Source organism: Parambassis ranga, chromosome 3 (assembly GCF_900634625.1).
Source record: "Parambassis ranga chromosome 3, fParRan2.1, whole genome shotgun sequence".
Classification (NCBI taxonomy): Eukaryota; Metazoa; Chordata; class Actinopteri; family Ambassidae; genus Parambassis; species Parambassis ranga.
Genome location: NC_041024.1, coordinates 24,600,213 through 24,626,630, shown reverse-complemented (window position 1 = coordinate 24,626,630; position 26,418 = coordinate 24,600,213). Strand labels below are relative to the sequence as shown.

At 40.2% G+C, this 26,418-nt stretch overlaps 1 protein-coding gene and 1 long non-coding RNA gene across 2 annotated transcripts in view; one reads left to right on the top strand and one right to left on the bottom strand.

Moving 5' to 3' along the window:
• Nucleotides 1-12,509: 12,509 nt before the first annotated feature.
• The window catches only part of adamts17 (ADAM metallopeptidase with thrombospondin type 1 motif, 17), a 73,603-nt gene continuing 59,694 nt past the window's right edge, over nt 12,510-26,418 (bottom strand). The window contains exons 16-23 of the mRNA XM_028402769.1: nt 25,875-25,955; nt 24,714-24,871; nt 22,008-22,167; nt 19,438-19,573; nt 18,508-18,712; nt 16,821-16,973; nt 15,034-15,211; nt 12,510-13,379 (exon numbers count right to left, since the gene is read on the bottom strand). Of these exons, the coding sequence (XP_028258570.1) occupies nt 13,228-13,379; nt 15,034-15,211; nt 16,821-16,973; nt 18,508-18,712; nt 19,438-19,573; nt 22,008-22,167; nt 24,714-24,871; nt 25,875-25,955 (1,223 nt within the window). The 3' untranslated portion in view covers nt 12,510-13,227. The remainder of the gene's footprint in view (nt 13,380-15,033; nt 15,212-16,820; nt 16,974-18,507; nt 18,713-19,437; nt 19,574-22,007; nt 22,168-24,713; nt 24,872-25,874; nt 25,956-26,418) is intronic.
• Nucleotides 17,297-26,107, top strand: LOC114433947 (uncharacterized). The gene is made up of 3 exons (XR_003670425.1): nt 17,297-17,308; nt 21,137-21,140; nt 26,009-26,107. It is a non-coding gene; the product is annotated as an uncharacterized LOC114433947 (long non-coding RNA).

Below are 26,418 nucleotides of genomic sequence, written 5' to 3'. Positions count from 1 at the left end.
AAGGCCTGTATGGACACACACATCTGATCATCAGTCCGTTTTGGAATCACACACTTTATGCTGTTGTTAGAAGACAGTGATGATCAATCAAGATAGGCAAATATGGTTCACACTAAAGTTAAAATTAAATTATGCAGCTTGTAAACTAGCTTTTATAGTCAGCTTCCATCACATATAGTAAAATGCTCCTTGTGCTGCTGCAGCAGTTTTGTTTGTGTCTCTGAGGTGCTGGTCAGCACTCTGCACACATGCAAATCAGGTGTAACTTGACTGAATACATAGTGAATGCACCCACCTGTTGATTGTGCCAGATTGTGGGACCACACACGCGCTGTTTGCATGCAGATTTTACCATGGTGATTCCACAGAATCGGTGCACGGTGGTGCAGTGGTTAGCACTGTCGCTTCACAGCAAGACTGTTCCTGGTCCAGCTGGGGCCTTTCTGTGTGGAGTTTGCGTGTTCTCCCTGTACCTGTATGGGTTTTCTCTGTGTACTCCGGCTTCCTCCCACATTCTGCATGTTAATTGGTGACTCTAAATAGCCCATAGGTTTGGTGACTCTAAATCATAGATATAGGTTTGGGTGTGTTTGCCTATGTTAGGCCTGCGATGACATGTCCAGGGTGTACCCCGCGTCTTGCCCGCAGATGACCCGGTGACTCTGTACTACAGGACAAAGCGGGTCTAGAAGATGGATACCACAGACATTAGAGCTCACAGAAACTGAAGCAATCTCACATGACTTCACAGGGTATGGTGGACAACTGACTTCATCAGCTGGCTGTTCTGGTGTATTTTGAGACATTGTAAAAGCACAAGCTGGTCTACTTTTTGGTTTGCCCTATATTTTTGAGCTACAAAAGCACACAACATCTGGTTGGTAAAATAAAATTCAAATTGGGTTCAAATTGGGCATAAAATCCCCTGGTGCACATATAGAATATGCCAGATTTTCATGATCCAAGACAGTCTATGCATATCTTACAACATGCATTCATTAGCCACAAATGCTAACTAGCTGTCACTGACCTCTGACCCTACACTCAAGGTCTACACTACAGCCAAGTAAACCACAAACAGTGGCTCTCTTTATTGTACTTTTCACCATAATAAAGTAATAGGACACTTTAACATCAGTTACACACACACACACACACATGGAGTCATTATGTAACCCCGCATGTGTGATTTCCTCTGCACACTGCTGCCTTGTGTTAATGAGATCCCAGTCATATTAGCAGTCAGTTGAGAACAGGAAGTAAACACTACCACGGGGTTTTATTAAATGAAACACATAAGTCTGAACCTTACTCCTATATTATGCTTTTCCTAATTGTTCACCATTTATTTCATAGAATGGAAGTGTCATATTATCATTCCTTGCTATTCTTTAAAAAAAGCTATCTAGTAGATATGATCAGCAGGGAAGGAGGGAAATGACTGCAGTCATTTTTATAACACAGTCTGGCCATAAAATATTAATTATAATGAAGCTAGGCTGCTGACATTTAGAATGCAGCACAGACATTTTTAACACTGACAACTCTACACTTTTATTACAGTATGCTGTGTGAACATGTGCTGTTATGATAAATGCAATCATTCCACACGCGTGACAGTATTCGAGAGCAGTAAATGCTTTTCTTCCATGCGGCTGGTCATTGGTGAGTCTAGCACAAATATTAGTACTGCCTGTCAAATCTATTGGTTCCGACTTTCCATTCATTGTGAAGTTATAAGCCCGCATAATTGTTGAGGCCTTACCTGTGATATCTTGCTGATGTATATCTGCAACATATCAATAATGTATAGATGTGTATTAATGTATGATACAAGAAAAAAGGATGTATATTGAAGTGATGAACACCAACAGTGACCTAAAAATAAATTAAATATAGTTTGGTTCATTAAAACGCATTCAAAAATGTCCAAGATGGCCGCCTTGTGCTGCCATGAAGTATGTAATTATGTGAACTTGGATGCTGCACAATTTTGTCAATTATCATGTCATTTTGTTCTTCTTACCTTTTATAACATACATCCAGCATAATTAGGTCTAAATAGTTACTATTTTGAATCAGCTCTAAAAGTCAGTCCATAGACCTCCATGTTAAAATGTCAAACCTTAAGAATCATTTGAAGTTTTTCCTTTATAAAAACTTAATATTTTGCATAATTAAGGGCGAGACTACCCACTTGGACTAGACATGATTGTGTAAGAAATCACCCGCTACTCCTACGTAGTCCATTATATAGTGTTTGCCATTTTGCTTGTTGTCTGAATGTGTAGTGGGAATAATTAAACATCCTGCATTGCTCCCAGTATTTATTTAGCTAATGGTAATACAGCCTAATTATGCAACAACAATGATGCAATTAACTCACAATATAGTCCCCTTCAGTCGATTACCGTTATAGGGAGTAGGAAGTAAGTGGGTTCAACAGACTCAGACCCTGTTAACGTGGCGACAGGACCTCACACATAGATTTCAGAACCCCTTCTGGAAACCAGGATGTCTATTTACAACCCACTAGAGCCCAAAAACTGCTGTTCCCCAATTGGCCTCCAGGGGTTTGTGTTAATATCCACACTAGCAGATCACTGAAATAGCTTGGGTGACTGAACCACTGTGCATGTGAACAAGTGAGAGAGTTACCCTGTGTATAAAAGTTAGCACACATGACCGAAGTGAGAGTCTTTGCTAATAGATAGTCCTATCCTAAAATAATCCTATTTATTTATTTCCCTACATTTATACTTTCATAGACTTTATTGCGTACTACTTTGTACCATCTGTTTGTATCCTTATGAAGTGAAATTTCTCCAGTGCAACATAATTGCTGCTGTGGTGCTTACTGTGTTGCTGTTCTATTAAATGACAGGAAGAAACATCAGGAAGAAATAGTGACATGCAAAAGATTGCGGGGGAGAAAAAAAAGCTCTGTGCATGTGCACCTTGAACAGAACCAGACAAAGCTGCAGCTTTATTAATCTGACAAAGTTATATCACATATTCTACCACAGCAGGCATGGCCCTCCTGCTCTGATCTATTTAATATGAAGGAGACAGTATTAATGTTACTGAACATTTTAATGCTTAAGTAGCTTCTGCCTACAGCAACTTTCATGTCTTACTTATTTTTAATGGAAGGAGGCTTCTAATAGTTCAAAATGGATCATTTAAAAATACTTGCTACCTGTTGTTCTATTGACATGTATTGGAAATGAAAAATGTTCTGATATACACTGCTCAATATATATATAATATACAATAAAGGGGACACTTGTACACAATGTAACTCCAGGTCAGTCACACTTCTGTGAAACCAGCCTGTCCAGTTAGGATCAACACTGATTGTGAATCAGTTTCAGCTGCTGTTGTGCAAATGGAACAGACAACAGGTGGAAATGAGAGGCAGTGATCAAGACAGCCCTATAAAGGAGAGGTTCTGCAGGTGCTGACCACAGACCATTTCTCTGTTCTCATCCTTTCTGCCTGATGTTTGATCACTGCATCTACAGACAGACATCTGCTGTAATAGAGCTTTTCCTCAGATGCTGATAGGTCTGGGAGAGTGAAATGAAAAGTTATGAATGGGTGCAATTAGATTGGATTAGTAGGAACATGATAGTTGATATAACTAGACAGAGTTGATTCATTTAAAGTGTTCTATTGTTGGTTTAAATTTCAAACCAACAATAGAACACCGTGAAACAAATTTACCACCCTTTAGTGTAATCATTGTATGTGATTGAATGTGCAGTAATCAATTACTGCACATACAATCCTTGATGTAAAGGTTTCATTTGTGAGAAAAATGGTACAACTTCCCCATTATAAGCCAATGCATAAAATGCCTGTCATTATTGGTTTTTGTGCTTGTGATTTTGAGCTTAGTAGGCTTTTTTAAATGTGTTTCTATGTGTGTGTGTAGTTTTGAGCAGGGCTGAAGCTGATTAACATATTTATGCAGAAAAAAATAATCTGTTTAGTTTTCTATAGCAGTTTTTTGGAACTGGACATTTTTGACCTAATGACATAAAAGGGTAGTAAATTAAAGTGACGCCTGAGGGTTAAGTGGACGGTTGTCTTCGCTATCTGTGAATATACCAGAATTTAATTTAATTTAACTTTTATAACTTTTATTTAATTTTAATTTTGTCACTAGACCGATTAAATGCACAGATTTTTGAAATGAATTGAATTGAACACAAAAACTCCTATTGCACCATAGTGCTGGACAGTTAAACTCATTAATGTTAGGCTGACTTTTGTGCTGCTTTTTATTGTTCTATAGGGTGAATGTCCAAAAAAATACCATAGACCATAACATTGTGTTTAAATGGTTCAGGACTGTTCAGCATGCTGTCCCTGTACACTCACTTCATCAGGTCCACCTGTTCAGCTGCTCCTTAATCTAAGCAGCCAATCAGGTGTCAGCAGCTGGTTCATTTCTGCATGTAGACATGGTGAAGACGACCTGCTGAAGTTCAGAGTGAGCATCAGAATGTGGAAGAAAGGTGATCTCAGTGACTCTGAACGTGGCATGGTTGTTGGTCTGAGTGTTTCAGGGATTTTCACACACAACCATCTCTAGTGTTTACAGAGAACGCTCTGAAACAGAGAAAATATGCAGCGAGCAGCAGTTCTCTGCTGATGTCAGAGGTCAGAGGAGAATGGTCAGACTGGTTGGAGCTGATAGAAAGACAACAGGAACTCAAATAAGCACCGCTTCCAACCGAGGTCTGCAGAAGAGCATCTCTGAACGCACAACAGCCTTGAAGCAGATGGACTACAGCAGCAGAAGAACACAGCTGGTGTCACTGCTGTCAGCTAAGAACAGCAAACTGAGGCTACAACTCACACAGACCCACCAACACTGTACAATAGAAGATTGTAAAAACTCTGCCTGCTCTGATGAGTCTCCATTTGTGCTGACACATTCAGACGGTCAGTCAGAGTTTGGTGTAAACAACATAAAGCATGGATCCATCCTGCCTTGTATCAGTGGTTCAGGCTGCTGCTGCTGCTGTAATGGTGTGGGGGAGGTTTTCTTGTCACACTTTGGGCCCCTTAGTACCAACTGAGTCTGGTTTAAAGACCACAGCCTACCTGAGTATTGGTGCTGACCATGTCCATCCCTTTATGAGCACAGTGTACCATCTTCTGATGGATACTTCCAGCAGGAGAACACACCATGTCACAAAGCTCACATCATCTCTAACATAACAATGCATGTGCGTGTTTTCATAGTTGTTTTATGTCTACTGTATATACACAACGCCTGTGTACATGTATTATATACATGTGTATATGAATGTATACTATACCCCTATGTATGTAGAAGCATGTGTATACATGGAGACAGCAGCCACAGACTGCACACTAAACTGGCCAGATGGAATCTTGGACTCCTGTTGGGCTGACTGAATGCCAGCACATACAGATTCACACAGAGAGGTGCAGCCAGACAAATTCACCCATCCAGAGCTGCATAGTGAAGTCCTCCAGTAATACTATAATAATTATTTTAGACACATCTGATGTTAATAGAATCAGACATGAAACAGTAACATGGACAGCGGGGCAGGAGTAAAGACAGTCGGCTTGGAGTCTCAATAACTGCAAGGCTGCCTCAGGCTGCTGACCAAATCTCTATCAAGCTGATGAACAGCATCACCCTTCTCTCTGTTCCCACCACACAGGAGGAATGACACCTCACAAATATTCCTCCACACACACACACACACACACACACACACGTACATACAAACACTGCAGGCTCCTTTTAATTATGCTCCTGTCACACAGGGATCCTGATGGATAGGAAGGTGTGGCACACACCATAACTTACAACAAAGGCTGTCAGATGGTTTGGAACAAGGCAGTTCCCGAACATAACTGTCCTCTTCTACGACAAATATAGATATTTCAGCTAGTTTACAAAAGAAAGAGTGGGTGCTTATGAGAAAAAAGGGTTTGTACTGTTGTTGGTAGTGCGGTAACATGCTAGCCTGGCCAGCTATAACCATTCTCTCTGTGTGGTATGGGTCTGGAATCCCACGCCCTCACAGCCACTTCCTCTTGTTACAAACATAAATCGCACCAAACGTTCCCATTTATCTGAAATGTGGCAGGTTTTTGTGATGACTCGCTATTTTTGCTATTTACTGTGGAGGATAAAGACTGGACTCAGTAGAAAGGGTCATGTGGTCTGATGAATCCAGACTGACCCTTTTCCAGAGTGATGGAAGCATTAAATGAAAGGTGAATGAAGTGTTGCTCCAATCGCGCCTCATTCCTACTGCACCAGGGCAATGTTATTATCTTGAGTTGCTTCAGTTGGTCAGTTTCGTTCATTTATATACCTTAAAAAATAAGGTCTGCTGGCAGCCTAAGTGTACTAATTAAGCTGGTGACACGGCCATATGCCAACATGACAACGCCCAGATTCATCATAGTCAAAGCGTTAAATAGTGGTTCAGAGAGCATGAGGTCTACACAGATTTACACATAAATCAGCCAAAACAGAGCCCAGACCTTAACCCCAGTGAGACTCTTTGGACTCTCCACACAATTAACCAATGATGATGCCACTCAAATGAGTTTGTTTTTCTGTTACCATCTGTCTACTTGCTCTCACAAAGCTTCTGATGACAACATGCGTGACTGTTGAATTGTGTCCAGATCTGCTGTTCACACTGACTGAGATTCACTTTGCATTTGTAACACTATTTTGCATGTCCTGAGGTGGAGTGTTTGGAGGTCACACTGGAGAGGCTGCTCACAAAGCAGCAACAACAAACAGGCCAGTTTATTGTGACTGTGTCTCCGAACAGTAAAGTGCTGATGCACCACAGAGGGTGACGGGATTGAAAGCAACTTAGCTGATCAGCTGTTCTAAATAGGCCGGTGTCTCTGCTCCCTCTGGATATAATTAAAAAGAGTAAACACAATCACACTGGTCTCAGGAAGCAATTCATCCATCACAACAAAGGAATCTGTCAAAAGTCATTTTAGATTCAAAATACAATTCAAGATGTATTTTTTCTAATTGATCTAAAAACATACTTACTACAAAACATACTTTATGTTTAGCAGAACATAAAACTATTTTAAATCTTTGCTGCATTTTTTTAAATGGCCACAAGATGGCAAACAACTGGCTGCACCACTGCAGTCCAGCTGGGTTTAATACTGAATGATTCAGAGATGTTAAGAACACCTAGGCGAGTGGTGTGACTGCACTCCTCCTATAAGATGAAGCATTCCAGTTGGATTTGAGACTAATTTATATGTTACACACACACACACACACACACACAAGCGTGGCTGAAAAAACGCATATTTTGCAAGGTGCCATCTGGGGAGTGAGCTCAGCCTGTGATAGTGCTGAGTGATTTTTTCCTGCACCATTTGGGTGGAATGATTAATTGTCCTCCACAGTTAAAGCAGGTCTGTAAGAGAATCCAGCACACTGAGAGGAAAAACAAATATTCATTAATCCAGCTCAGGCTATCACAACAGTCTCTCTCTGTTATGCATGTGAACACAAACATGTTTGTACAGTTATCTTTGTGATCATTGACATAATACCTTCCCAAACTAACCTAAACTCTCAGCCAAGCTTTTAAAGTGCCGACTGGCCACAGTGTCCTCACTCCACTGGTTTCGAACTAGTCCTCACAGAAATGACACACACAAAGTAGCAAAGTACATTGTTATTTTTATCTTAATTCCTGCCTTAGTGATTGACACCTATTCCCATCCACTTACTACAACCCATAGGTGAAATAGTAGCTTATAAATATTACAAATAAAGTCTTTAATATTATTATTCCATATTAGTAGTAGATATGATAGTGTGCATGTATGACTGCACACACATCAGTGTCTCCACTACCCATTGACAATAAATTCTATTTTTAGCATTCATATAAATCATGGACAGAATCAATCCAGAGACACAGTCACAACCGGCAACATCTGCCCTGCTCTGCCTGTGGAGTAGCACAGACATGACTGATATAATCCTGTCCTAATATGGTTTATTGCACTATTCCATTTGGAAGCAGCCTGCATTGTGTAAGTGTGTACAGAGATTGCTGTGTGGTCAGCTTATGGCTCTACATCCAGACAAACAGTACGGAGTTCATTATCATAAAGACCCAACAAAAACAGTCCCAGTATGGCTCCTTGTGGGACACCAGTAGTAGATTTAAAAGGAAAAAACGATTAATTAAAATGCAGACTAAATTTTAGGGGTCCCATCATGGATCCATGGGGGCTGCAAGTGGTGGTGTTAAAAACTAAGGCAATTTATTCATGTAATATAGATTAAAGTGATCCCACTATAGAAAAGACTTCCTCATTGAAAAGACATGACAACCTAGAGTGGAGCCCTGGAGGCAGAATTCCATCCCTCCATCCATCCATCCATCCATCCATCCATCCATTCATCCATCCATCCCTCCATCCATCCATCCATTCATCCATCCATTCATCCATCCATCCATCCATCCATCCATCCATCCCTCCATCCATCCATCCACATCACCTGCTTACTGTGTTGCACAGGGCCTGGAATCCTGGAGTCACATTGAACTGGACATTCTGAATAAGACTAACAAACGGAGACAGACAACCACCTTCACCTTATATGCATATCTTTGGACTGTGGTTGGAAGCTGAAGTGCTTCACATACTGAGGCTCACTTTGCATGTGTAACTACTTTGCATTCTCTGAGGTGTAAGCTGAGTGTTCTTCTGCAGGTTTGAAGGTCACGCTGGAGAGACTGCTCACGAAGCAATAACATGCCAGTTTATTATGACTGTGCGTCCAAACAGTAAACTGCTGACGAACTGTGGAAGAGAGTAGGGAGTGGGGGGGTGAGGTTGATTGGGGAATGACGGGATTGAAAGGAACTTGAATTTAGCTGATCAGCTGTTTTAAGAAGGCCGGTGTCTCTGCTCCCCCTGCATATAATTAAGATGAGTAAACACAATCACACTGGCCTCAGTACACAAAGGATGAAAAGGATCAGCATATATTACACATTTTTAAAAATAAACTTCACATACATACATACATTTATTTTATTTTGTTTTGTTTTAATTGATTTGTCTTTTTGTCTATTTTTTATATTATTTTATTTCTCTACTGCTTTTTTAAATAAAAAGTAAAGTTCATATCCATTACTAGGCTTTATTATTTTATTGTATTTTATTTAAAATGACCACAAGATGGCAAACAACTGGCTGCACCACTGGAATCCAGCTGGATTTAACACTGAATGTTTCAGTGCTGCTAAAGAGGCAAAGTGAACAGACCCATGTACTGCATGTGTGACTGCAAACCTCCTATAAGATGAAGCATTCCAGTGCGACTCAAGCTCTCTAATTTATATGTTACACACACACACCAGCAAACACACGTATTTTGCAAGGTGCCATCTGGGGAGTGAGCTCAGCCTGTGATAGTGCTGAGTGATTTTTTCCTGCACCATTTGGGTGGAATGATTAATTGTCCTCCACAGTTAAAGCAGGTCTGTAAGAGAATCCAGCACACTGAGAGGAAAAACAAATATTCATTAATCCAGCTCAGGCTATCACAACAGTATCTCTCTGTTATGCATGTGATCACAAACATGTTTGTACAGTTATCTTTGACATAAAACCAAATCAACTCAAACTGTCGGCTAGCCAAGACGTCCTCAATCCAATACTCTAAAAGTCAATATTACCAGACAAGTGTACACACACACACAGACACTGAGACAGGTCTATCACAGGCAAGCTCATTCTGTGTCCTCAGTATAACCTCAGCAGTTATGCAAGCTGAGAGTTTGGAACTTGAACGTTCCCTCCCTGATTTATTACTAGTGTCCAATACCAACAAAAAATCCTTAAAAACCTCTTTGTGTTGTGAAACTAAACAGTTCAACACTAAAGACAAATGAATCTACAAACATCCATACACACATAAGCCTGTGAGCACTGACAGGTGAAGTGAACAGCACTGATTACCTGATGAGAAAACTGTGATGTTTACTCAACTGGTTCCCAGTGTGCATTGGTCAGTACATGTCAAAAATTGTCCAAGAAAGGACAAGAGGCGAAGCAGTGAATGTGACACAGTGCATTATAGTTTGTTGTCTGCAGACCTCTGTCCATTGTTGAAATCTCTAAGAATGATACATCAGACCTGGACCATGGAGCAATGGAAGAAGGTTTTCTTTGATATCACATTGATGGCTGTGTGTATGTATCACATGGTACCAGGATGCAATAAGTTAAGAAGGTGAGCTGCAGACATCCTGAAGCTTTCCGTTAGGAAACCTTGGGTCCTGCCATTCGTATTGAGGTTACATTAGCACCTTGCTAAGTATGCAGGGTAATGTGCCATGTCACAGCTAAAATGGTTCCGGAATGATTTAAGCAACACAACAACCTCCACATTTCCCAGAACTTAATCCAACGGAGCACTGGGGTGATGTGCGTGTGGTAAACAGACCATCAGTGTGTTTTCTTTCTTTGTGTACTATCAGTGATTGTTTAACAAGAAGTCAAATTAATTGTATGTAGTATCAGATGCCAGAGAGACATGGCTCTGATGAACACTGAATAATAAGCCAGATCACTCAGATGTTATCCATTAATTTCTTTGTATGTATAATTAGCTCAACACCGTTCAGTTGGCAACAAAATCTCTGGAACCGGTCCCATCACAGTGGGAAAGAGGCCAACTATTAAATGGTATAAACACCGGAATTAGTGCTCATTAATTTCCCAAACTATTTCTCCAACAAACTCACTACACTTTCTCCATCAAACTACACAAGTGTACAAGAAGCATCCTTCCTGAGAAACATGCAATACCCTTCAACGGATGCAGATTTATTCCTAGATTTTGCTTGTTTTACATTCAATTTTCATGCTTTTTAAATTGTTAGGTTGGTTTTTTTTGGCAAACTTTATGACCAGTTGGTTAATGATGGGAAATAAATCCAATGAATACCTTGTCAAAATACTCATAAGCTGCTTTCCATTAAAAACGTTGCAAAGGACAGGAAGAGGAGAGCAGTCTGCATTGTGGTTTAATGGTAAATCCACATTTCTTAATAGTTGGTCATACAGGGTTTATTCATGGGAAAATCACATGAACAAAATATAAGAGAATCAACACAGTAGACTTATAGCAGAAGAGAACTGGATCCAACAGGTCAGGTTTGTGTTCCATATGAATATTGAACAAAAGTACAAAATATATTTTGACTCAGAAAAACAGACAGATCCATGTAAAAACAGAATATTTACTCATTTCCAAATCAGCACCATCAAATATATGTAGTGGCAGTTTATGTACCAAATATGGCGTATGTGCAACTAACAAAACAAAAGTACAGTACAGGAATAATTATATATTTGCACTACATCAGACAAAAAAGTGTCATCAAAATTGTTATTAAATAATCCTACAATGAACAACAGATAACTGTTAACTGTGACAGTGACAACAGGACCATTATTGACAATAAGATGAATTCCACAATAGTGAAACAGGTCACAAGATAGCACCATTCCACCCCTGTTAAAAGACTGAGGCTTTGTGTTAACACTTACACACAGACACACAGACAGAGACAGACGCAGGTGTGCTCCATGGCTAACAGGATGGGATCTATGGGATCTCTGTTACTGACTGAATGTGGTTGGTCGGACGTCAGTGCCATTTTGGACTCTTTGAAAAAACAGAGCTTATCTATAGAGAAGAGATGGCTCACACTATTAATATTTGATTACCATTGCAACCATTCGTGGGTGGGATATATTAGGCGGGAAATAAACATTTCGTCCTCAAAGTTAAAAGTTAAAAAAGTCGCAGCAGAACTGCTGTGGGGTGTTCCCAGCCTGCAGAACCTCTCAAAAGAGGTCCAAGGACGGGAATAGTACAAAAGGCTCAATGATGCATGTGGGGGGGACATGTGAGCCACTGATGAGCCAGGTTAATGCTGGTTGCAATGGAAAGGAGTCTGTGCATGGGGCTGTGCAGCTGCAGGCATGTTGTTATGGTATGACTGATCACTGTATTTTAAGTGAACCTATTTTGCACATTATTCTGCCATCAGCACCAGCCTGTTGTGCACTGATTAAATATCATGACATATGATGTGAATGGCTGAAGCTCGGAGTTGGACAGATTGACAGCTTATAACATTTTGCTTAATGTGAATGATGATGTGGTTTGATGCTGACTGTTTACAGCATGTTTTTTGAAATGCCACTGTTGTTTTAATTTATTTTTCCTGATTTCAGATCTGGACATTTGCTTTGCCTAAGTCACATGCTTCATTTCTGTGATTGGTTGTATGTCAACCTAAAGGTGTCCATCTTTTCTGCATCACAGAAAAAAGACATAACATTAAAAACAAACACCATAAATCGGCATGGGCCAAATAAACAGTGAAATCCATCTGTGACAGACCAATGTACTGATATATCAGTCAGTACTGCAGCTGTGGCACAGAGAATGGCAGCTGCAAGGGGGTTTTAATCCTCCACATTATACTACAGCAAGGACGACAAGCAATGAAAGAGCCAAAATGGCTACTGACCCGCGCCTAACATAACAAACCCATCATAACAAAAATATATTTTTTTGATTAAAGTAATATCGTTGGCAAGCTGGACCACAGACTGTGACCTTGATGTTTATCTTCCATCCACGGTCCTTGATCTTACAGTATGTTATCATGGCTCCTCACACTCACACACATTATTACAGCATACCTATGTTTGAACATAGAACATTTTTACCATTATTTGAACTGACAACAATTAGCTATAATACAGTACAACAGAGTAAACAATACAAAGAAAAGCATAATTAGGGGGCACAGGAGGAAAGTTCTGGCTAACTTACATGTTATCCCCTGTTATCTGATAGACCTGCCAGAAACTTCCAAATCAAGCACATGTCTGTCAATCTTTCTGTGCAATAAAGCTCCCCCACTGGTTTGGGTTGTGTTGTTGTTTTTTTTGGTGTACAGCAAAAGAAATATTGGACATTTTCAAGTCTAAAAGCTCATTTCAAAAGGTACACTTTAGCATTTTCTCTTTTAAATACAAAAAGTTCCATCAGTAATAGAAACTGTTTTTTTTCTTTACAACATTAAAAACATTTACAAAAAAAATAGTAAAGGAAATAGTAGGTGCATTTGGTCCTTAGCTCTTGTGCAGTATTTTCTTGGCATAAAAGTCCCTACAGGTTTCACAGCAGCGCTGGTACCACCTCATGTCCTGACAGAGGTTCTTCTCACGGATCACGCGACAGTACACCGTCCACTGGTCCCCCATGCACTTATAGGTCAGAGCAGCTGTGGGTACAGTGTGTGAGTGTGGAGAGGCAGAATTAATATGTGATGTGAGACGGGTCCTCTGCACTTTCTTTAAATCCTAAACAGCAAGGTGTGCCAAATAACCTTATATGTGTTATGTGCAGCTTTAGGCACTAAACTATACACAGTCGTCTGCATAAGAGGGTTACATATGTATATGTTTCCTTACCATCAGTTTCCAACAACAATTTTAGACAATTTTACTCTGAGGGGCTACATCCTCTGAAGCACTATAGAGGGCGCCGCTTCATAGACTGCAAGTGTAGTCCATAAAGGTCACATTAGGAGCTGTTGACTGGGATCTGTGTACTTTTCAGACGTTAATGAATGATCATACACATGCCTTTGAAATGGTCTTGTTGAACCGCAGGGATCGGTCTACAAAGGCATTCCTTGAAGGATGCAGCCCCTCAGTCAGAACACAGTTGTTGTATAATGGGCAGCTATTGGCATATTTAGAGGCAGAATTTGATTCCATCTATGCTTGTTACCATGGTTACAGGGCTTTAAAAAGTGAAGTGAACAAGTGAAGACAGATTTTTTTAGATGTGTGTAATTAAGAAATGTATAATTATAATAAATAATTGTATAAATGTTCTCCCCATTCAGGGCAGTATTTAGAAGTTGCATGTACAGTCACAGCACTGAGTCTGTGTCTCATTCAAGCTTGCACATCTGGAAACTGCAGTTCTACTCAAGTCTTCTTAAACTGCTCAAGCTCTGTCAGATTGCACAGTGATGGGGTGAACAGCCTTTCCTACTAGCTACAAATTATCTAATGGATTGATGTCTGGGCTTTGACTCAGGAAATTCTCCTTGGTTTCTTTAAAGCATTTCTGTTGTGCTTTCGCTCTATGCTGGGGTCATTGTCTTGCTGGAAATAAATCTTATCCCAAGTAATAGTTCTGTTGTAGACTGAATTACATTTCCCTTCAGGATTTCTTTACATTTTATATTATATTTCACCCTCTAGCTTTATTAGCCTTCCCATAACATTATACTACCACCACCATGCTGCACAGTGGGTGTGAGTCTGTAGTTAAGTTCTGTGTTTGGAATCCACCAAACAATGTGTCTAGTCTAGTCCTTTGGGAGACCTGTAATTGAAATTTATTATGTATTTTCTTCAGAATTGCCAAGTATGATAAACATCCTACATGTATACATGACTTACATATATATTGACATATTTTTTTATGTTTTAAACGTCTTTCAAAAGACATTCCAAATAACCTCCAGTGAACCAAGACATGCATTGTAATGCCAATTTGGGCTGATTAAAAGCTTTTCTGAATACTACAAAGCTGCTCAGATACCCAATTAAATTGTCACTGTGCACCATACACAGCACAGAAGATGTGGAAATTTGGTAATCCACTAACTGCAAAACTTAACTCATTATTTTCACATATCCAAAAGTTACCATGATAGGTCTCTATCAATTGTACTGTTTGCATGGGATTAGTTGTACCCAGGAAGCTCTGCTAGCAAAATACATTTTATTTACATTAATTTACATAATAGCCGAGGACTTGAACCAAGTCGAGCAGTGTTATGGGGCCTAGTGTAAACTCTCTCTGCAGATGACATTCTGCTGTTTCAGAGCCACTTTAAAACTGCAGATGCGTCTTACCTAGCCTGGGGGAGGTGATGGTGTTCACATTAATTTTCTCATTGCAGGCACCATTGTGACAGGGTCGGTAGGTTGGCGGCCTCAGTGTCACTGGGCAGTCGTTTCCATGACGACCAGTAACTTTGTGCATACACTGGACCACTCGCGACTGCAGGCCTTTCCCACAGGATGACGAGCACTGAAATAACCGAGGAGAGGTTTATGAGTTATGATTGACTTCATCATGTGACTTAGATAATCTTACATGTTAATGTATTTATATGTAATTCACGATTAACTTGTGATGCACTTTCTTAAATTATTTTCTTTAAACAGAGCCAGGCTAGCTGCTACCCGCCTTCCCTTCCTAATGCAAATCTAGATTAACCACATCTATGTGAAGTGAGGAATGATTAGATCTTAAACTATAGGATTGTATACACACACACACACACACACACACACACACACACATACACACACACACACACACACATATATATAGGAACTCATTCCGGTTTGTTTTGTCCTCATTAATACTACACAGTCAAATGTTTGGCCAACTACAAATGCATGAAGCTATAATATTCACTTGATATTGGATTTGGACAGGAATTAGCTTAATAAATGATGTATGACATTATAAATAATAATATTAACAACAAATGGGATAGAGCCTGCCCTTTGTCCTTCAGCAATGCTGTTAAATGGTGCAAACAGCTGAGGCTCAACCCAACAAAAGTACAATGCTTCATTTACTCTGGTGATTGCTCTTTTGGATATCATTCATCTTAAATAATCACTTGGCAACTTTGCCAACAGTCTTATGAAAACCACTGTTGTATTTTGCTTCTTTTTGTTATTTAGACACACGTAGAGGCATCCATCATCAAATTTGATAGTTTTTTTGTTTTTATAATTGACACACAATATTAACCGTATTATTATATGAAGTAGACAAAGTGTTTTATTACATGATCTTTGACTAAAGCTACAGGAATCGTGACTCTTCTGTTAAAATACGATCACACAGGTCATTTGTCTACTAAGAGGACTCAGTAGTACCTTCCTGATCTCATGTGAATGGGGCCTTACAGCTAACAAAGGTCTCACAAATATGGAAAAAGTGAGTCTTTGCAGGAAGTGTAAAGTGTAAAGTCAAAGAGTAGTGATACATAGCATCTGCTTAAATCAGTTATGTTACGGTTGTACCTCAGCTTAGTAACATTTGAAATAATAACAATGACCACACATAATGTCCTCACATATATCATGTGTGGGTGTATGATTACTAATCCTACTTTGTCCTGTAATTGCCACTGACTTTGGACAATTCTGACGTAATGATACTGCCTGGAGCCGATGAGCATCCAACTGGAAGTTCCAGTCTAAAGTGGTGGCATCTCTATAAGCCAGAATATTATCAGAAAGGTCAGTCAATCCAAATAGTTCTATTAGCAAATTGACTTGTGATTCGATTTGTGATTCATGCACTGCAGCAATAACAATGTTCCATCGTCTTCAGACATCAGTCATCTATAGAAAAGTTCAAATACTATGACACCAGCGGTGTAATGGAGCTCACAGGGAATCTCATTTGCCAAGCATCATTATACTCTAAAATGTGTCCTCACAGACACGAGGAAGCACAGACAAAAAGTGCTGTGGTTGAGGCCGCAGGTCAAAGAACTCATTATCATCAGTTTGAAACTACTGAAAGAGTTTGGTTAATATAAGGATTAAAAAATATGTGATGCCTGCAAACAAATCTTCCTTTTGGTGAATGAGCATAGAAATAATAATTATACCTTGGACCAGTCTCCGGTTTTCCATTCATAACATTTGGAGTGGTCCTCACAGGGTTCTTCTTGTGTTGGCTGGGACAAAGGATCACAGAGACCCTGGGGGTTTGTACATGATACTGTCCGTCTGCGAACTCCTTGACCACAGCTTGATGAGCACTGGAGGGAGTGAATATATATATATATATATATATATATCATATATATATTAAGCTTGCTCTAATTGCACAGTTTCTGCTGTAGGATGGACTGCTGTATTCATATTTAAACGTACTGGCATGTACTAAACTCTCTCATATATACACTGCTCAAAAAAATAAAGGGAACACTACAATAACACCTCCTAGATCTCATTGAATGAAATATTCCAGCTGAAAATCTTCATTCATGACATAAAAAAATGATCAATGTAAATCAAGTTATTATCCTATGGAGGTCTGGATTTGGAACCACACTCAAAATAAAAGTGGAAAATCACATTACAGGCTGAGGAAGTTCCTCGAGACAAGTCAGAATAAAGCTCAGTAGTGTGTGTGGCCTCCACGTGCCTGTATGACCTTCCTACAATGCCTTTGCATGTTCCTGATAAGGCGGTTGATGTTGTCTTGAGGGATCTCCTCCCAGACCTGGATTAAAGCATCAGTCAACTCCAGGACAGTCTGTGGTACAACGTGGTGTTGGTGGATGGAACGAGACATGATGTCCCAGATGTGCTGGATTGGATTCAGGGAACGGGCAGGCCAGTCCATAGCATCAATGCCTTCAACATGCAGAAGTGCTGACACACTTCAGCCACATGAGGCCTAGCGTTGTCATCATCAGAAGGGACCCAGGGCCCACTGCACCAGCATATGGTCTCATAATGGGTCTGAGGTTCTCAACCTGGTACCTGATGGAAGTCAGAGTACCTCTGGCTAGAACATGGAGGGCTGTGCCTCCAAAGAAATGCCTCCCCACACCATTACAGACCCAGTGCCAAACCGGTCATGCAGGAGGATGTTGCAGGAAGCAGAAAGTTCTCCACAGCATCTCCAGACTCTGTCACGTCTGTCACATGTGCTCAGTGTGAACCTGCTCTGATCTTTGAAGAGCACAGAGCGCCAAAGGTGAATCTGCCAAACTTGGTGTTCTCTGGCAAATGCCAATCGCCCTGCACGGTGTTGGGCTGTTAGCACAAGCCCCGCTTGTGGACGTCGGGCCCTCATACCACCCTCATGGAGTTTCTGGACACTGTGCTGACAGACACAGCAAACCTTCTTGCCATCGCTCTCATTGATGTGCCATCCTGGATGAGCTGCACTACCTGAGCAACTTGTGTGGGTTGTAGACACCGCCTCATGCTACCTCTAGGGGTGAGAGCACTGACAAAATGCAAAAGTGATCAAACATCAGGCAGAAAGGATGAGAGCAGAGAAATGGTCTGTGGTCAGCACCTGCAGAACCTCTCCTTTATAGGGCTGTCTTGATAACTGCCTCTCATTTCCACCTGTTGTCTGTTCCATTTGCACAACAGCAGCTGAAACTGATTCACAATCAGTGTTGATCCTAACTGGACAGGCTGATTTCACACAAGTGTGACTGACTTGGAGTTATTGTGTTGTTTAAGTGTACCCTTTATTTTTTTGAGCAGTGTATTAAAGCGTGACATATATAATGTTTTTTTAAAGCATTAGACTTCTTTTCATGCATGTACCTTGGACCACTCTGACGCCTCCCACACTGTGAGGCAGAGACGGCCCTCACAGCCCTGGAGGACAGGAGGCTTTCCTCCTTGGCAGTACAGATCCCTGGTGTGGATGACTGATCCGTTCTGTAGGTGGTAAACACAGGCCACCTCCCTCTGCTGAAGACCTTTACTGCATGTGACGGAGCAGGGCCCCCATTCACCTGTCACCCACCTGTTAAACATACAATGTTTCGCTTCTGTCAGCATAGGGGCACAAAATTACATCATTTCTTCTTCTATGCTCTTTTTAGTTGGCAACAAATAACTAAATCACAGCCAATATGATCCATAGACGGGCAAAAAACAACTGCCCAAAAACTAGATAGCCCCCTCAATTTAATTTTATTTATGTAGCACCATCAAAATTGTCTGAACCCCGAAGCAAGCTGAAGCTGAAGCTGAGCAAGATGAAAGAGAGATACATACATACAATAAACATCATACATTACAGGACGAACATGAGGAACTATGTGTTGTATTTATATGTATTCTAGCTAAAATGTGGTTCAACTTAATTATACTAGTAATGCTGCTGCGTTCTGTGTCAGCTGCAGGCTGTTAATGGAGTAATGTGCACATCCTGACAATAGTGAGTTGCAGTAGTCCAGTGTAGAAGTAAAGCTTGGACGAGTTTTTGACAATGTTAGGGAGTATGGATGCTAAATTCAAAATTGACGGCTGTCTTTCTCCATCTAAAAGTATTGCTTTATATCTACTTGGCTAGATAGCCAGCAGTAATCATGCAGTTTTATCTACAATAAAAAAAGTAAAAATGTGAATTGTTCAGTATTTTTTGCCATCAATATCACCATTTGTAAAAGACAGCAGTATTGATACATCATCCCAATGGACTTAATCTGCATCCTGATGATATAGGATAATGATATGGTGTCTCACCTGTACTGGCAGGGGTGAGAGTTGCAGAGTCGTACTTGAGGCAGCGGCCGGTTCTCGGGCTGACAGTAGCTATCATTGACAACCTCCATGCTTTTATTGGCGATCCTCATACAGGACACCACTGTCCTCCTCTCACCTGCACATACAGCAACACAGACATACGCACATCAATGTCAGTGCCTCACACATTCTGAAGGGATATGCTTTTTGTTCGTTTAAGCATATAAGTAAAAATAAATAAATGAAGAAATGAATATTTAAATAAACATTTAAAAAATGTCTTTGTTGTTCAAATTCTTGTATATTATCACATTTTTGTATTTTTATTTTATTTATGAATTTATTTCTACATATATTTTAAGTATTTTTGATTCATTTATTACCTATTTATTATGTGTCTTATATGTAAACTGAGTGGGTGGGCCCAGCCTCAATCTAGAGCAGGATTGGTAGGTTGTAGGTTAGCAGAAATATTCAGAAAGTCCAAATGAAAATGACCTGGATGACTGAGACTCTTTACTGCCACGGTAGCAGAAATAATTGATTCCTGTCAAGCCCAGGTGCTGCAAGCTAGCTATGCTAAACAAAAAAAAATGGTAAATGGAGGTTAAACACACAAACATCCATCCATCATCTATTAACCCACTTTGTCCTTGGTCACAGGGGGCTTTAGCCTATCCCAGCTAGCTATGAGTAAGAGGGGTACACCCTGTACAGGTCACCAGTCCATCACACTCACACCTACCAATTAACCAATTAACCTAGCACTAGTGCAAACTCCACACAGAAAGGCCCCAGTCATAGGAGCAGTAGTAGAAGCATGGTGGCAGCAGAATCGTGTTGTGGGGAAGCTTTTGGGCAGCAGGCCCAGAAAGCTCCAGGAAGACAAACTAAATCGGTCTGCAAGAGAAGTACAACTTGAAAGAAGACTTCCAGGAGGACAATGAGCTGAAGCACACAGTGAAAGCTACGAGAAATGGTTAGACACCAAGGTCAATGTCCTGAAGTTAAAGTCTAGACCTTGGTCTAATGAATTTGCAATTATGCCATTTTTCATTTTACTCATGTCTCTTTTTGCTGAGAACTTTCCAGACTTGCCTTTCTGCTGTAACACACCTCGTACTTGACTGAATTCATTATATGACAAGAAGCCACAATGCACATTACATGATGTAAGAAGATTGTTAATAGTTCAGTGAGTTACTTGAGAGAACACCTTTAGTGAGCATGTTTGGAAGCCTGACAACAACCCACAAGATTATAAGCCAACAATCATTGCTCTTTATATAACCTTAAGCAGATACACTCACATCCAGTAATAAAAAGAGATAGGCCAACCCCTCACTGCTAATCCAGAAGCACCTGACCTTGTCTCCTGGATAAAAGCAGTCGACTGCAACTTCAAACCCACATATGTGGAAGCTGAAATATTTTGAGCGCTGGAGCACCAATATTACAAAGCAGTAAGAGGATAAAAGGACAAGCTCAGGAAAGCAGCAGTGGGGTGGCTTGGCAATTAGGATACCACTGTGCACTGTGTGTGTGTGCGTGTGTCCACAGAGGCAAGTCAAGTCTGTCTAATATGCTGTTGATTAGCCAGGCCACTGAGTTTCCAGGCTGTATGCAGAGTGGAGCTTCATGCTGCATACCACTAAGTCACTCAAGCTAGTCTAGCATGTTCTATGATCTATGATGTTAGTGTAGTACTCAACTTTTTTTGATCTTCTTCTTATTTTTACTGGACAGAAATCAATGAGCAGCTACATAGGAAATAAAGACTTGAGGATGAATTAGCGAAGTTGAGGCCATGTATATCACCCCCTAGTGGCTGTCTGCAGTGTAGTATATATCGTTCATGTTAGTGGATGAGTGTGATGGACGAACCCAACAACAAACTGAAGTCCTGCAGCCATGTGGTGGACCACATTTTGTCCTCACCAAACCAGAAAATCTTTTTCCTCATGCTCTGAGAATGGGCTGTCATGTGCCATCATGCAAGAATGGCTTCATCACTTAAAGGCCTTACCGATGACTGATCCTCTGTCCAAACTGTCTCTATGAGCCTCTACTTGCCATTCTGACAAACCTGAGGCAACGTGTGTGGCTGGGTAAGAAAGCACCCAGACAGACATGGCATCCCACAGGGATGTGTACTCTCCCCGCTGCTCTTTTTTGAAGTGTTAAAAGTGTTTCCATGTTGTTACTGACAATAGACTGGGCAGACCGTTCCACGGAAAGACAGAGAAGAAGAAAAAAAAGATGAAGAGGTCAGGTGCCTCTGGATTAGAAGGCAGTGAAGCAGCAGGGGGTGGCCCACCACAGCTCAGCTTATCTCTTTTTAATGATGGATTACATTTCATCTATCTGCTCCAGATCCCATGAAGATGTTTGACATCCAGACCTGGGATTAATTCCAGGAATATCAAACTGATCATAATCTTTGGCCCTTGTTTCATAAGAGTGACACAGGCATCAAAAGCTACTATTATTACTTACAAACCGACACATATATATATAATATTACAACATGACATTAAAGTTTTTTTAATATTTTGATGCTGACATCTCACCTCCTCCACATTGGACAGTGCAGTCCTGCCAGCTGCTGTGCGTCCAGATGTAAAGGTACTCTGGTTCCTTTGGTTCCTCACTGACGCGCTCCTGAGTTGTGTTCAGGGACACTGTGTATTCATAGTGGATGCCATAGCTCTGGTCATGAAAGAGCAGCACCTGAGAACAAAAGAAAAAAAATGTCTAAGACAATAGTAAACAAAAGCCAAAAAAACCTTTATATAAAAAAAAAAACAAGCATGTGATCAATACTGCGTCCCCTCTTACAGCTTCTATAGGATTTAATAAGTTGAGCTGCAGCAGGTGCTGCTGATTATCAGTCCTTGATGATGACTGAGGTTCACTAAACTGCATCTGAACAAAGAACAACACTTGTGGAACAATGTCCTATGGACAGATGAGACCTCAGTGGAGTTGTTTGGTCTTAATGATCACCAGCATGTCTGCTGAAAACCAAACACAGCATGAAACACCTCATACACACTGTCAAGCACGGTGGAGGAGGACTGATGATCTGGACTTGTTTTACAGCTACAGAACATGGACACATGGATTGAGTGGACCATGAAGTTCATCCATTACTTTGTTTATTGCTGCTAAAGGTGGCCCTACAAGCGACTTTACTTAGTATTGCCGAAGTTATAGAGATTGTATTTTCCTAAAAGTAAGGCCCACTACAGATGTTTTATATTTTTTAACACAAAAATCATAGAATTATAAGAGAGGGCGCTAACTTTTGAACCTGACTGTGTTTGCCATGTTAGGCTATAACTCACATTACAGGATGGGCATGCAATGCAGTCAAATGGAACATCATTATTCTCCCTCTATGAAGATGATTATGTTGAGCTATGATTGATGCTGTGAGGCGAGTGTTAACCAGTTTCCTAATGAGGTAGTGGTGGTGCTGGGGATGTGTTCTGCATAAATCATTAATATACAGTACATCAGATGGAGGAATATTGGAAACATTTTAATATAATGCAGCAATATGCTACATAATGAGGTGTCAGCGAATGTTGGATAAATGTCAATAAGCTAAATATCAGTGAGGAGCCAAATTATGTGGATTACCCTCATGAGTAGAAGAACGATCATGTTATTAGAGTTTGTGCATGTGAGTCAAAGTTGCTCCTGCACAAGAAATCAAGTTGATCTTTGGACACACTCACATAGCTCAGCTATACATGCATGCACACAACCAATCCAATCAGAGTTGTGGCCTTTTTTTTTTTTTTTTAGCAATTAGATCAATATTTCAGCTTAGCTAGTAAATGTGTATAGTACATTTGTAAGTAACGTCTGAAATATGTCACTGTTCTAAATTAAAAGAGTCAACCTTGTAGACAAAATCATAAATTAACATTTTAACACTAAATTGTATAGTAATATTTATAAGATATAAACAAAAGTGACTGAATAAACAATGGTGGTCCTTCTCGTGATCCTGTTCTTGTTTTCTGATTAAATCCTTAGTTTCTTGGTTGTTGCTGCCTCTGGTCTTTTCCATAGCTGCTCTCACTGCTGTCTTGTTCAGCTTTGTTTCCTGCTGACACTCTTCTGTCACACAACACTCCCTGTCTTACTGGACTATTGACCCCAAGTAGCCTACTTAAACTCCTTCACCTTCTTCACCTCCACCCTGTGACCTCACTCTCCAGGTGTTCCTCCATCTTCTCTCTGCTCTCACTACAGATCACGATGTCATCCATAGACTTCATTGTCCACAGAGGTCCCTTTCTGACCTCATCTGTCAACTAGTCCATCTTTCTTTCTTAGCCTAGCTTCCGCTACTCTTCCCCATAGCTTCATTGTGCGGCTCATCAACCTCATACCTATGTAGGTGCTACAGCTCTGTACATCAGCTTTGTTCTTAAAGATCAGCACTAGAACACTTCTCTATTCCTCAGTTAGAAACCGGCGCACTAGCCTCCAATTAATGTCCAATCCAAGGAAAATAAAAATGAGTGAAGAAAAAATGTGTTTCCTGTTAATGACCAAAATCAAATAAGGGTAACTAATATGTCGACGAAGGGCTAAATGGTAGGTTTGGAATAAGTTAATATTGAGCTAGTGCTGCAGCAATATACATATGTTAATTATTCATATCGTACTTTCATCCAGCATTGTATGCATTTATAGCACATTCTCAGTGTTATGAATATGACACTGTTGGACATCCCTGACATGAGATTCATTAGTTTCCATTACAGCCCAGACCGCTGAATTACAGCTATGCCCAATAGTGTAATCATCTGTTCAACTATGTCTCCCTCTCTGCACGGGGTGACTGTGAGCATTCTCTTGTAAACATAAACTGTAGAGATGCTGTATGTAATAAAAAAAATAAAAAGTTATTTTCTCTTCAAGAGGTTGTTATTCTCATGACAACCGTCTTAACGTATAACAGCAAAATGGGACAAAATGGTTTTCTTTACTAAGGATCCTGGTGTAAAACTAAAAATTAATAAAGCATGAAAATAATAATCGACATGAACCGCTCCATTACAGAGATGTTGGAGTAATTAGGACAAGAAAAGTTGTGGTTATAGGTTGTTCCAGAAAAAAGCTTCTTCCCCTTTTCTTGGCACGGACACAGATAGCGTGCAGACCCAACAAACCCGATGGCCCATCATCGTGCTACTCATGGAATTAACATTAATTAGCAGCAGCTTATGCCACCTCCTGCTGACTGATCTGTTTACCATCAGGTGTAAGGGAGACTTAGTGGGTCCCTTGGCGGATATCTTCTCCCACAGTCCTCTTCTAACGTAGCGCACCGTGGTCCCGGCCAGTTCAAACTCTCCTGGAAGTTCAATCTTCCAGTCGCTGTTGATGGACCTTTTGCTGGAGTCTTTTAGGGCTGTGAAGAAGATACAGGAAATAACACTATGATACACAAGAGTGTTTTCCCATGTTTCCTTCCTACTGAAACTGACACACCAACATCACATGTGGCTTAAACAGTCAGATGTATGTCAGACTGGAAGTCAAGCAAAACCCAACATGTACCTAGTGCTGCTGTGAGGATGCTACTACTATACTGTGCATACTCAAACCTTGCTTCCTGCAGTAGCAACAATAGGAAACTATAAAATGTAAACAGCACTTGTCACTCTCAATAAGTCCTTTATCCCCAGAAATGTGTTAGCATTTTTGCTTATGCTTAAGCATATAGCTTTCCCCTGTCCTATTTTAGCACCTCGTCCAGAAATCAAAGGAAATGGGTTAGCATTTTAGCACTTAGGGTTTTATTGTCTAAATTAAAGAAAATGTGTTAGCAATTTAGCATTTAGACTAAAAAACTCCCTTGTGTGACTATCCAGCTGAAATGTGTTGGATTTTATGACTTGGGGTTCCCCAAGTCCTAAAATTATGGAAAAATGATCATAAAACATCATCAAGGTGTTCATACTGTAAAAGAAGGAGAAGAGTGCCTAAGTCACTTGGTTCAGGTGGGATCCTAATTCCAAAAAGTATGAATGGAGAGAGAAAAAATATATTTTTAACCCATTGGAGTTATGATGCCTGACAATATAATGGATAATTTAACAAATAGAGAAACAGTTTGTTGCAAAACTACTGAAAAATACTACGTATTTAGGCAGACTACAGACCAGAAGTGACTCTGTATATATACTCTTATACTCTTACATTCAACAACTTTCATATACTGTCATTAAATAAAAAAATCTTTATGGACAATCCTGCCCTCATAGATATTCAAAATATGTGGTTTTTGTTGTTAAAAATCCAAACTACTTGCAAGAAACATTTTCCATCCAGCCATCATTATAGAATCACAGTAAATGAATGCAGTAGCTGCTGCCACAGACACCTGAAGAACACCCTGTGTTCATCATTACCCAGAAAGCTGTGTGAAGGTTTGTCCTCCACCACTTTGATCCTCCGCGCTCCTGCAGGGATAACCACAGCCTCGATGTAGCCTGAGAGGGTGACAGACACACAAGGTGAAACAAAGTCAGAGGCACACAGTTAGTCAGCAACCAAAACACCACCTTTATTTCAATGAATTAAAGTCACCAGCTCTGGTCCACACATAGCATCATAACATCTTTGTTACATGTTGGGCTTGTTTTAATACAAAGCAGCTCTTTATAGATGGCAGATGATATGATGCATCAGTTTCTTCTGTTATTTTTGTCATTTTTGCAATTATATTAATTAAGAGCTCGAACATATACAAATGTATTAAAATACACACTTTTTAGTAGTTATAGAACCTTTTCAAAGAACAACGTTGAACAGAGGAACAGCATTCTCCTGTGTTAAAAGTCCTAGCTAACCTCTGGGGGCCCTTATCATTGTCGGTAAACACAAGCTGTGTCTCAATTCAGGGGCTGTGACCTTCAACGCCTGCATTTTTAAAGGATGCTTTAAATGTTACCT